The 14132-nt window shown below is 33.7% G+C and overlaps 1 protein-coding gene across 5 annotated transcripts in view; it reads left to right on the plus strand.

The window, feature by feature from the left end:
* The window catches only part of Acsl (Acyl-CoA synthetase long-chain), a 133535-nt gene that overhangs the window by 92744 nt on the left and 26659 nt on the right, over positions 1–14132 (plus strand). For 4 of the 5 annotated variants that reach the window (XM_072545269.1, XM_072545273.1, XM_072545271.1 and 1 more), the window contains one exon: positions 6518–6625. The exons of the other annotated variant lie outside the window; for it this stretch is intronic. In XM_072545269.1, coding sequence (XP_072401370.1) covers positions 6518–6625 — 108 coding nt within the window. The remainder of the gene's footprint in view (positions 1–6517; positions 6626–14132) is intronic. 5 annotated transcript variants of the gene reach the window in all.

Below are 14132 nucleotides of genomic sequence, written 5' to 3' on the forward strand. Positions count from 1 at the left end.
TGTAAATAAAAGACTAAAAAATTTGAATTTGCTGCTACCAAGAATTTGTACCACGTAGAAAAAAATGTTTTAAATAAGAAATGTAGCTGATATAATTTTGAACAAGAATGATAGCACTTTTTGTGAGAAACAACCTTTGAAGCGACAGGTGATTTTGAAAGTGCAGCTTTTGTATGCAATCTTTTTTGTTTTTGTCGCAACTGAAGTCACTTTCTATAAAGCTGACAAATAAATAAACATTGCGCGATTTTTGCCATTTGGACGATTTTTATAAGATCAACAAAATGTATCACTTCCAAATCGGTTACTGTGAAATTTTCATTATTAGACTCATAATCACATACGGGTGGTCCCTCAAATATTATGTAAATAATGTTTTTTAAACTATATGAAAGGATACGATTTATCAGGTAATAAAAAAGTTAAAAGACTTTTTTTAAAACTCGAAACTCGAATTTTTTATCGATAAAGTAAATATAATAGAGGCGTATTTAATAAGGAAAATATTAGGTCTGTATCATGATACGTTATAGGGCTGTGACACATAGCTTCAACGTTTGTTTTGTTTTCTCTTGAACTTCGACCACAAGCAGGTCTTTTTATGATTTCTTTTGTTTGATTCAGTAGGCCAAGTCTTTTTCAATACGTCCTCGTATATTATTACTGCTTTTGGTATTCCCACTAATTTTTTTTTCCTATTTTGACCATGCATGTAAATTATTTCTCATCTAGCATGTACTATAATTTGATCTTTTGTGGGTTTCTTCGATATGTTGATTCACAAGTGACTTTATGTCGTTATCTTACGGTCTCACTAACTAACACCTAATTATCTTGTAGTCTTCGTTGTCATCGTATGTATTAGAATTAAGTGTTTCTCCGTTTGGTAGATATTTTGTCTTTCAAGGGCGTGAATTTTTCTGTAGTGTGTGCCGACACTGGTCTTGATTGGGTGTTAAAATTCACTGGTGGTGGTGATTTTAGGTGGTGTGGTGTCCTGCGTAGGAGGGAGCCGACTAGAAAAGAAATAGTTTGGAGAATTGTTCTTTTCAGAATTTTTTTATACATTCACGTGTATATATTCTTTTATTAGGTACCATAAAGTCATTTTTGTACGTGATCAGTTAGTTGGAAGAATTTTTAACACTCGCCATATATTTGATCATTGCTGATTCAAGTATATTTACCTACATAGATAGAACAGATAGATAATTTTCATTTACACTAATAAATGATCATAATCAGTTCAATTTCAAGACGTCTCCTTCAAATCGCTTCAATACATTACACGTGTGTGGGAGGCGACGATTCCTCCGATCACGTAATTGTGAGAAGATGCTATCGTCTCATTCTGTAAATTACACCTTGAAATTGCATTTGTTCTCATCCAAGAGCAAGGACAATTCAATAGAAGGCAAAGAACGTTCGTAAACGTGTGGATGGTGTTGTGCAAAAAGGAATCTGCCAGCTGTTTTATCGTGTTTGGTCTTATCTTTCAGCATTAAAATATATACTATAACAAATTATATTCACAAATGAAAGGAATACAAATAAATAAGGAATATCTAACTTATATTCGAAACTTTAATACGTTTTTGTTAGAAAGTAAAAACATAAGGGTTAGAGCTAGCTTCTTAAAAAGTATTCATCATCTAGATGTTGTCAACTGCTGTTCCAAAACAGTCTCCTTGATCTGGTTTCTAAAATTGCTTAGCAGTTATATTCTTCTTCAACCGTATGCTTTGTTTTCGTTGGAATGGTATTCTGTTTTTGCCCTTCCATTACATATTCTCCAAGCAATTCTACGTCTCCAACCATTGCTAACTTTTCTAGTATTGCTAAAATAAGATCACGTCAAAGTCCTTTCGTAAAGTTCTTAACTGTCGATTTCACTAGTCCATCGCGAAACATAACATATCATCTCGAAACAGCATGTCTATGTTTTATAGACCTGACAAAGGCTTTCGATCGCATCCAAGTCGAAGACGTCTTACACCCACTGTCTTATAGGGTGACTCGTTAAGCTCACGTCTCTTTAATATAATAATGGAGGAAATAATAGAAGCAGTACGTAAGGGTCATAATTAAGGAATGGGGAACAAAGAAATCCAAATATTATGTCTCGCAGGCAGACGACGCCGCATTAATCGCCGGAACAGAAGACGAGCTCCAAAGATTAACACACATCTTCAATACAACAGCCAAGAAATACAATATGATAATATCAGCAGAAAAAACCAAATGTATGACAACATCTAAATACCCACTACGATGTAAAATCGAAATTGATGGGAAAATAATAAAGCAGGAAGCAAGGTTTAGATATCTGGGAATAGATATAACTAGTTACGGAGGTGTTAAAGAAGAAGTACGACAACAAAGCTTAAAAGCAAGTAAAGCGGCGGGATCTCTTAATGACACAATCTGGAAGAACAAACACCTAAGACAAGACACAAAAACAAGAATATATAAAGCAGCAATTAGACCTATATTAACATACACGGCGGAGACAAGACCTGAGACATCTAAAACGAGACGACTACTAGAAACAACAGAGATGAAAATACTCCAACGAATATCAGGGAAAAGTCTGTTGGATAAGGAGAGAAGCGAAAACATAAGAAGAGCATGCAATATAGATATAAATGGATGGGTGACAAAACGGAAACAGTAGTGGAACGAACACATTAGTAGAATGGCGGAAGATATGATAGTACGAATATCACGAGATAAGTCACCAAATGGACGAAGAAGTATTGACAGACCAAGAAAAAGATATTGCGATAATTTAAACAATTTAGGAGGCTAATATTGAAGAAGAAATAGGCTTTAAAGCCTACATACAAGAAGGAAGAAGAAGATGATGATGATGAATATAATGAAAAACCTGTGGATCATCCAAAATTTTGTTTATAAAAATCGCAACGAAAATTCTTCTATGATTTCTTCATATTAGATCTAGATGATCAAATCAGTTATTATCATCATCATCACTGGCTCGACAACCCTTTTTGGGTCTTGGCCTGTTCTAGGATTCTTCTCCATTCCGATCTGTTTCGTGCTTTTTTTCTCCAGTTTTTTATTTTTAAGGTTGTTATATCATTTTCTATTTGTTCTAAGTATCTCAGTTTCGGTCTTCCTCTTGTTCTTTTTCCTACTGGCATCTGTTTGAATATTTTGTTTGGTATTTCGCCTTCTTCCATTCTTTCTACATGTCCTATCCAACGCAGCCGTCCTATTTTGATGAATGTTATAATATCCGGATCCTGGTATATTTTGTATAGTTCAGAGTTGTATCGTCTTCGCCATATTCCGTTTTCTTTTGTGCCCTTATATATGTGTCGCAAGATTTTTCTTTCGAAGGTGGCTAACAACGTTTCCTCTCTTTTAGTAAGTGTCCAGGTTTCTGAGAATCAAATCAGTTATGGAAGCTAAAATCCATTAACAATGGATTAAAAATAATCTTATTGTGCCGTCTTCTAACGAAGGTGGCGATCACATCTTTAAACACTTCCCCATCTTTTGCAACGTGAAATATCTGTTTAACAGTTCTGAGGTTAGTCCATTCTTTGATATTCCTCAGCTAAGATTTCTTCTTTCTTCCCAAGCCAAGATTTCTTCTTTCTTCCCAAGCCTTTGTCCAATGTCCAATTCGTCTTAACACTTCTTCGTTTGAGACTTTTACAAATATTACAGAAGCTATTATCAGAGAAGAACAATGCGGTTTTCGAAAATGTAGGTCCACTAGCGATCAAAGTTTTCATTGTAAAACAAATTATCGGAAAACGGAGAGAATTTTTATAGATTTCAACAAAAAACGTTTCCGAACTTAAAAAATGCCTAAACCCTGGAATTAAGCAGAAGAAGAGGGGATATTCATCATGGCCACACTTTCCAATATTCTTTTGGCATCTTGTATATGGGTTTCCAATTTTTTGTGTATCTTAATTGAATCCTTTTTGTATAACACCATCCGTATAGCTTTCTCTCGAGGTATATTAAGAGTTGTTTACTACTTTTGTCGATAAAACTTATTAATATGCTCAAATTATTCGCTCGATTTAACTCGAAATAAAACAAGATAAGGTTTAACGTCATTAACAAAATTACGAATTTAAGACTTTTATGTATAGATAAAATTATGTTGGACTAACGCGGATTAAAAAGTATATAAAAAGAATTAAGAAACCAAATTGAATTCTAATACAGAGAAAAAATTTTACGATTAAATCATATCCATGAGACAGATAGAATGACGCGTTATAGTATATATGGAACTTGAATAATTCAATCTATAGAAAATTGAACACAATCGTTGCATAGTACAGCACATTTACATATAATCTGCTCAAATTTTTTTACATTAATCCTTTATAGGGTAAATTAATACAGAAATGATGTCAAGTTTAAAATAAATAAAAAAATATTAAAAAAAAAACAGTCTGAGAATCTTTTCTGAGCCAGTTGATTTTTCAACCAGTTGATTGTTTTCGTAACTAAACAATACTTTGTAACGTGAAAATGTGATTTTCAAATGAAACCAGATAATTTGAAAAAATAACATAAAATTGTAAAACCTTATTTAGAAAACATAAGATTTATTTATTGTGGAAAGGAGCGAAACATGGTATGCATATTTAGCGCAAGCTACGCTAGATCTTTTTCGGTGCTTTTCTGTACTACATCTTGCACATCTTCTTGAAGTCGTGTTGGTTGGCAAGTGGTCGCCAATATTTGTCAGTGGCACTGTATTCTCAATAGTAACCGTTCTACCATTTACCTTTTTTGTTTTATTTTTTCCTATTACTAACCAAGAACAGTTTTTCTTGGGGTATTTCTCTTTGTAGGAAAGTTTTCAGTCTCTCATTGATTATGTGTAGTAGTATTTTGCTGGCATGTGATATAAGTGAGATGGTTCTGTAGTTTAGCAAGGCTCTGAAACTACTTTCTTGTGACATGGTTAAGTTAAAATATGATGTTTTTTATGGGATTAAGCCACAATTACTGGTTGTGATTGTGATAAAAATCACATTTTTAATTATCTAATATTTGACCTTTCGATTTCCACTCCGAAAACCGTTCTCAAAAAAGGTTTTTTGTACAAATTATGAAAAATTGTATATAACCAAACAGTTTGTTATTGGTTATGTCATTTTAAAATTGACATGTTTGACCTAGATCTTGTAGGCCAACAGCCCACAGTGGCTATATTACACATTTTTCGGGTGGTGTTTTTACCCTAGGTATATCAAATTTTGACTGCTTTTGTGTGTTTCATGTTATATGTTTGTGTAGAAAATTATATCATGGTTGTGGTTGTGTAATATAATTGACTTATTTGTGTGTATTGTGTGTTGCATATGTGTTGTGTATTAAATTGTAGATAATTGGTTTATACCTCTTATTACTCAGCTATTATTGGTATATTCTTGTTGTTAACTTCTTCTTTTAGTATTGGCAACCAAAACCGGCTGCATTCTGCTGATGGGTTTGGTTTCATTACATTTTCTTATTTGAGTAGGATTTTTGATTTTCCTTTTTTTCATGTCTGTTTTGATGTATGTTTCGTGCTCGTTTATCGTGACATTAAGCGGTTTTGCTGTTTCTCCCACGTAGAAATTGTTGCATTCACAGGGTATTTTATAGATGCAGTTTTTTTATCTTTCTTGTGTGTTCTTCAATTTGGTATTGGACAGGATGGACCTCAGTGTGTTGGTTGTTTTGATGTTGTACTTGTTTCTTATCCTCTTCAGTTTTCTTAGTAAGCCCTAGGTTCTACAGTTATCGCATTCATGGAAGCTGCCTTTTTAATAAGTATTGTCGTTATTGTAGATTTTGTACAGTTTTCAGGTTATTGGGAATGCTATATTTTGTTACAGAGCAAGTGAAGCAATTTTATACCGGTTTCTCTGTAGCTTTGATCATTTCCGCTGTTATCATATGTGGACCTGGTGCTTTTTTTAATACTTCAGTTTACTGATCGCCAGTCTTGTTTCATTCTCGAGTATATTAGGTTCTTTTTATATTTGTTTAGGAGTTTGGTGAACAAGTTTTTGTCGTTAATCATCTTTATATAGATCCCGGCAATATAATATCCATGTCTCTGCTATATCTTCTCTCTTGGTTCTCAGGGTTCCTGTATGGTGTTCAAAGGCCCAAGTTCTACCAACTAACCAACTTACCAGCCAAGTTACCAACTAAAGTAATAATAAACCTACTAAGTACTAAAGTTAGATAACCAACAATACAGTCTGACATTTGCAGAAGTTGACAGCCTGTATCATAGTATATTTTACAAAATGAACAGTTTTAATCCCGGTATAAAAGACTTCCCTTTGAGTACAAAAATTATTTCCAGTTAACAAATTTTCGTAGAACTTTTGTATATAGCAAACTTGTATTATACATAATTGTGGGAAAGGGTTTTGGTGTATGGTGTATATTAAAGGATATTTGTGGTGAATGGTGTAAATGTCCTGTTTTAATTGTTTTTTGTTCATCATTGTGTGTTTTATAGGCCGTTATCATCGACGTTGAAAAGGAACCCTCTAAAGATTTTGTCCTTGACATGAAGGAAAACAATAATGCTAACCGTGTAAGGGTTACGCCGACTAAAAAAGATAAGGTACTACACTGCACGGTGGTATTTTATTTTATATATTTTTTTTATTTACTGATTTAATTTATTTAGACCTATTATTCTAAGTTGAACTTAAAAAATTTCTTGGTTGATTCTATAATTACTGATAATCGATTAGTAATCTACGGTCCTAGTGGGACCTGTTTTGAATTGGAAATTTTACATAGTAGTCTATTTTTTTTGCTGGACTCACCTCAGGATGTACCTTGCATCAATAATCACAATATGGTGCAGTCGCAAACGATTTAACAAAATGTGAAAAAAATCGAGAATTTTTGTTTATTGCGCCCATATTTTCGCCTATAACCCGAGAGATATTGCTCGTACAAAGAAATGTACAAACTAAAAGGTTCCTTTTTAAATTTTTCATAATATTTGAGTAGCTTGAAATTGAAAATGTAATGTTTATTGTTTAAAAAATAGCAAAAATTGGGAAAAAACAGTGCAAAAAAATGAGTTTCTCCTTTAAATTTTTTCGATCTCTTAAACATAACTTACGGCCTTCATATTTCGCCTAGAAAAACTTTATAGTACGCCCAAAACGTGAACTAAATTTCGTTATGCTGGGCCCAAAATCAGCACTTTAAAAAAAGGTCGAAAAAATATTTACGTATAGAGGAAAGCTCAAACTTTCAAATGTACTTTGAAAAATTGAAATCAGTCAACTAGGAGAGCCTATTGAATTTATAAAATAACTTTCCGAGTTTTACACATATCAATTTCAAAATTTGTACTTTTGTAGAATTTCGAAAGACGCTTCTTTAAAAAAATGCATTCGGTTTATTGGTTGCCGAGATATCGAAGTTTAAAGTTGGCATGCATTTGCTCCGACTCCAAAATCTACAATGAATGCTACAGCATGGCTTTCGGAACTCACTGAAAATGGTTTTGAGCCATTCAAACAGAGCAGGTTTTACTGGCTGACTCGTTATTAAAAAATGAGAGTCAGGAGAAAAAACAATGATAGTCCACTTTTGGTCGAAACTGAGATGACGAAGTTTTTTAATGATGAATACATATTTAGTTTAGCGACTTCTTTGGTGTGTTCTAGTTTGCCAGTTTATTTGAACAATAGTAAAGTAGTGAGTACATACTGATTAAAATGGAAAGTAATGGTAGCGATTGTAGTGATGTAGATTTGGGAACTGCTGCTAAAAGGAAGAAAAACAGGCCCTGTTCGTGACATTTTGAAACTTCTAAGAGCCACCACTCAAGAGTAGGGCCAGATGCAAGTGCCACCTCAAAGGTCTACACTGATTTACAATGTACTGAACAGGAGGGAAGTTCGGAGGAAGAAACATTTTGTGACGCAGAAGCTTGAAGATACTGGGAGAGAACGTTCATGGTCCATGCCGGCACATTCAATTTTTGTCGGCATACTCATTTTTTTATATGATGTTTCGCAAATAAAATATTTTTTTGTCTTCTCTTGATCTTTCCTCTGTAAACATGTCAACGTACCACTGAAAACAATTATCGATTTATAAAGTTGAGTTAAAACAATTTGTTTTAATTTGAAACAATAAATTTCGATTTCCATGAAAACTCTTTGTGTGGACTTAAATTGCTTTCCCCCTGACCCCTCAAATATTAGCTGAAAATGAAAAAAAGATTGTACGAAAACCTGCAGTTGTATCCATGCACGTAAAAATATTGAACTAACTAGAAGAGGTTGAACAAGATATGGAATCTTCAGGAATTTTCGATGAAGCTTTAGATGAAGAAGGGGAAAGAGAGGAAGAAACCAAAAATATCCAAATCAACGATGAAGACATTGAGATCAGAAGCGTGAACCATGCCAGAAAAGAGTAGAGGCAATAAAACAGGCAATTTAACTGAATTTAAAAATTAAATTGAAGACGAAGAAGAGAAATTGTATCAGACTTCAAGTTAAAAGAGTATCTTGTTTTCGTAATAAAAATGTTAATAATTTAGCACGAATAAAAAGGTAGATACGCTAATTTTACCGACCACAACCCATCCATTTATTAATCAATTTTTCACTGATATTGGATGATGAGACGACAAAACATGTATACGTTCTATTATTATGCCATATGAAACTTTATGTCTCATAAATTGTACACATTTGTTAGTTATTGATGTTCATTTTGTACCCAGGACTGTATTTTGGCGTTTTGGTGTGTTGTGAAAATACAAAAATAATTTTCACGATGATGTATAGATTAAACACATGATCCTCATCAAGGTATTAAACTTCAGAGAGGTATATTTCTTGTTTATCAAGGTTAACGAGATTTACGACGGGATTGTAAAGAAACTATGCAATGAGAAAAATTCAAATACAAATCAAATGCGAAATGATAGTTGGCATATATATATACCTCACAAAATTTTTTATTTTGCAACGATTTCAATTTTCTTTTGAAAATTGGTTCCTCAGATTTTGTTTTAGAAATAAATTAACGACCTAACTTACAGAACTCACAAGCAGGCTAGAATGCTCCAGAAAAGTCAAATTAATAATATAAATCTTGGTCTTTTTTTAAGTGCCTTTTCATCCAAGACCATTGGCGGCCATTCGCATGATCTTTATGTTGTCCGCAGCAATCCGAGATACGCCTATTCTGCATTATGTAAACCCTATTCATTCTACAAATTCCCAATCGTCAATAGAACCATGTGTAAGCCAAACAGGGTCGTACTGATGTACGACCTATGTATCATATGATTTTTAAAAATATTTACTTTTGAAACTGTTAGTGTAAGAATTTCTTGAAATTTAATCATTATATCACAATTAAACTAAACTCTAAAAAATAACACGACCAGTAAATAACTGAACAATAACTATAACATAAATGTAACACAATATATTAACTTAAAAATCAACACGATGCAATTAGAATTTAAAATGATGGCAAGTTGGGATCTGTAACATGAGAATCTGTCTCGCTTACGGTAATAAATTATATTTTATAGCCTCTTGACGAATGAGACGGCGAATATCAACACGTGCTCATGTTTACTGATGGGAATTTGGTAAACGAATAAACTTTAGATTACAAATTTGATACTTGCAATGTTGCTAGAGTTACTATTTTTGTGATATCATTAGTCACTTTGTTTTTTTAAATGCAACACCCTGTATATTGTACGTTTCTTGAAATCTCCACTACAATACCGGTTCAATCTCAGGAACATCTTGAACAGATAAAACAAAAGCCTAGAAACACCTAATCGTATCAATAAAATTTTTTATTCAAAGTATGTGTAACTAAATTTGAATATAACAATTAAAAGTTTACTAAATTGTTAAATTAATATCTTCCTAATAAAGTGTTCACGTTGTCCTCCGTTGTTAATTTGACAGCATCAAAAACGATGGTAGAATGCGTCTATTACATTTCTTTATGATTCTCTAGAAATTAATATGGATTCATCGATAATTCTTTACATTAGTTCTGCAACCTTGCTGGTTTCATTTGACCAGTTCTATTTTCCAAGTATCCCCAGTAAAAATAATCTTTAGGGTACAAATCTGGTGAACTAGAAGGCCATTCAATACTAACTAATCTACCAATCCATCGTCTGGGAAATCCAAATAACGCCAAACATTTACACCAAAATGTGCTGGAGCTCCGTGTTACTGGAACCATATCTTATTAAAATTGGCTCAAAACTTGTTTTTCAGAGCAGGTACAATTTCATTTCTAAGTAGCATTTCATAATTATAGCCTGTCAAATTTCCTTCTATAAAAAACGACCCAATTAATTAAGTAAGGGAGACCGTTAGAGTACTTTGTTAGTTTTATCCTTTAAATGTTCAGTTTGTTGATTATTGTCATTATTAAGCATTCATGATAACAGGTAAAGACAGTACTCTTTCCTACTATAAATATTTTAACACATTTTTTTCCTGTGGGAGTCGATAGAAATTCAGGTTCTTTACTTTCGTGAGTAGAATTAGTTGTATTATATGTTGCATCTGATGCAATAACAGGAACAGTTGAACCGGGATGCCACTTAAAGTTCCCGCAACTGAAATAAAAAGACATGTGGAGTGAGTAGGCTCTTCACTTGAAGGTCCTGCAACAGTAACAGACGACTGACTTGTATTACCTAAACGCGCTGCAGGAGAAGCAGCAGAATTGGCTGTTTTACTTGAAGTTTCTACTTCTGATGTGGTGTCTACTGAAGCTGGAAGGGGAGTTGTCGAGCAATCAGTGACTTAGGAAGCTAAAAAATCGTCATCTGAACACACCCTTCGTTAACGGGGTAGATTCCAGATTTACGAAACCCAGAAGTAATATTGCTGGGCGTAAATGCTCGAGGGTAAGCCGTTCCAAGAGCTTCAGCAACTGTGTATAAATCGAGTATTTTCTCCGCATTGTTAATCAACCACGCTTCAACCGCTTGGTTGTAGTAGGTTTTAAGAGGTGAATAGACTGAAAGGTCCAGCGGCTGAAGCTTATGGCTGCTGTGGGGATGAAACGTAACCATTACTACTCCTGCATCAGAGGCTTTGTCCAGGGTTTCTGGAGAAAGGTGTGTTTCATGATTGTCAAGAACAAGTAAGCATCTTTTTTCCCTAGAGTAACTTTCATAAGTCAGAAAGTGATCAGCAAATTTAAAAAAAGTTTCCTCAGTTGGCCATCCAGTTTCAGATGCAGCACCAATACATCCGAGAGGCCCTCCAAAAATCATTCTGTCCTTGTAATGCACGGAACTGCGTTCCTTATTGCATTACCTGCTACTATCATCGTTACCAGCTGCCCTCTTTCAGCAGACTATTTTTGATTGGTTTTAGACAGTGCTCATTCCTATTTCGGCTGTATTCCAAATCCGTTCCGGTGGAATTGGCCCAGAACGTCGTTTATGTTCTGAAAAAACAGTGCACGTTGTGGCGATTGAACTCGTGGCACGGCTAAGACTTGTGGCTTCTGGCTTTCGAATCGAAATCTTGTCAAAATGTCTCTTTAAAAATGCTCTCATCCATTCTTCTCCAGCAATTTCTTCCTCAAGCCATGTTTCTGAGTATTTTTTTTATTAGACTTTGCGATATTGAAAGCCAAAATTCTGACTCCTTTTTTTTTGTCAGACCGTATTGCATTTTAGCGACCTTTTGGATATACTTAACAAGGCTTTACTCTTCAGGATCGCTGGATTTTACAGAATAATTTACAGAAATTCAAATTTAGCGGCCCCACTTTCCTTGTATTTCTTTAATTGCCCAGTTATTGTAGACCTTCTCACTTTGAATACTTTTTCCGCCTCTCTAAACGTCTTTTTCTTGTCGGAGTTTTCATTGTTTATATCTTCAATTGCATTGTGCAATGCATCAGCATTTATTGGTTCCCTTTTGATACCTGTTTTGCTTGGTGTTATGACGAAGTTCAATCTATAACAAACAAAAATCACTGCAACCTGCAACTAACCACTGTATCCTGAGCCGGTCCAAGGTACACGAGTATGCAAAAATAATCAAAAATGGCTACTCACACCAAACCTTTCACTAAATGATACAGATATTGTGCTCTTTTCACTTACCAGGGGACAGACTACTACTGAATTTGCCACTGATTAATATTGATATTGTTTTGCACAATCCACCCACACTTAACTATACTTTAATTGAAAAATCTTTACTTTTTAAAACGAAGTACTCTTCAGTTACAATTTTATTCATATTTACCTAACTAAACTGTAATCTATGGTCGTAGTCATCTTCATTTAATTCTTGAAACAATTAAAGTTTGTATGTTTAAAATTAATTCTTATGTAATACACGTAAGACTGAAGAATAAACTAGTTTCCTCAAAATGCAAGAGAATGGCTTGGAAAAGTATGGTTAAACAAGTTGGCTGCTTTCGTTATTTTTCATTAAAAACCATATTTATTGTAGTGCTTTTAAAAACACATAAAAGAACTGCCAGCTTTAGTTAATAATACAATTTATTTTACAAAACTTTTCAATAAACGTTAAGCTATTATTAGTTTTATGAATTAATGTCAAAATCACAATTCTATAATTACTGAATTACTCCAAAACTATTAGCCACTGAAATTTTGTTTCTACAGGATTCCAATAATAATACAAAACACCAAAGTGGACTATTAATATCAGAAAAATGGTAAATCTGGCAACATTGCAAGCATAAAATTTGAAACGTTCATTTTGCAGAATAGGCGTATCCGGATTTTTGTATAATTCGGACCATCCATCTACGAGATCACTAGCTGTTTCCAGACTTTTGCTACACTCTGTATAAGGAATACAGTGAAAACTGAAAATTCCTACTACTGTTAACTACTATCCAATCATTTGACACGAAATATTCAGTGTAATTAAGTGATTATTCTTCCATATAGACCCCGGAATACTTTCCTATTTATTATATTTAAAAAGTGTCGTCATTGGTCAAGTTCGACTCTGTAAAAATTCTCTTGTGCTGTCGGTAAATGTTTCTAATTACAGATGCTGTATTTTTTATAATACTATTAAGAGCATTTTATTATATCAATTATCTGTGAATATTTTATCAAGGTTTTCATTAATCAGATATTTATCAAATCATTATCGAATGATATGAGTTTTCATTAAAAAAATATTGAAATTATTAATAAGATAAAGAAAGGTTATTTACTAGACCGAAGGTAAAGTGGAGAAAACACGTGGAAGAAGACATAAAAAAAGTGAAGAAATGAATAAAAAATCGGAGAAATATATATACTTAATAGTGAAAGATATAGAATAAAAGCTTAATAAAATCTAACTTATGTTCTTGATCTCCTAAGTGGAGCATAGAGTTTCAGTGAAAACGCGCCATCGGGTTCTATTTTGCGCTAAGGCCTTCACCTCATTCCAAGACTTTCCTTAAACTCTTATCTCGTCCATGATGGATCTTCTCTAAGTTTGTACTGGGCGACCTCTTTTTCTTCTTCCTTGGGGATTCCACTCTAGGCAATCTTTGCAATACTGGAATTATTTTTTCTGAATGTGTGACCAATCCAACCCAACTTTCTGGACTTTATTTGATGTTCTACCATTTTTTGTTCGGTCAGGTTTAGTAGATCTTTGTTTCTGATGATGTTAGGCCAGAAAATACGAACAATTCATCGTAGACGTTTATTAATAAAGACCTGCAGTTTATCGGTAAGGGTTTTTGTCACTTTCCAAGATTCACATCTGTAGAGTAGAACAGACATGACATTTGACTGGAATATGCGGATCTTTGTCCTTGTAGTATACTCGCCATATCTCCAAACAGGGTTAAGCATGCTGAATGCTTGTTGAGCTTTTCGTATCCTTATACGAATATCGTCCTCTCTACCTCCGCTTTCTGTTATGACACTTCCAAGATACGTAAAGGTTTCCCCTTTTTCAATCTGCATCTTGTTGATAGTAAATAGCGTGTTGTTTCTTGCATTTAGTGTCATGGATTTGATTTTAGTAATATTGATTTTCAAACCTACTTTATTGGCTTCAGTGGAAAGTGTTTCCAATTGATCAGCCACACCTTGGAACTTT

Source organism: Diabrotica undecimpunctata, chromosome 9 (genome assembly GCF_040954645.1).
Source record: "Diabrotica undecimpunctata isolate CICGRU chromosome 9, icDiaUnde3, whole genome shotgun sequence".
NCBI classification, from domain to species: Eukaryota; Metazoa; Arthropoda; class Insecta; order Coleoptera; family Chrysomelidae; genus Diabrotica; species Diabrotica undecimpunctata.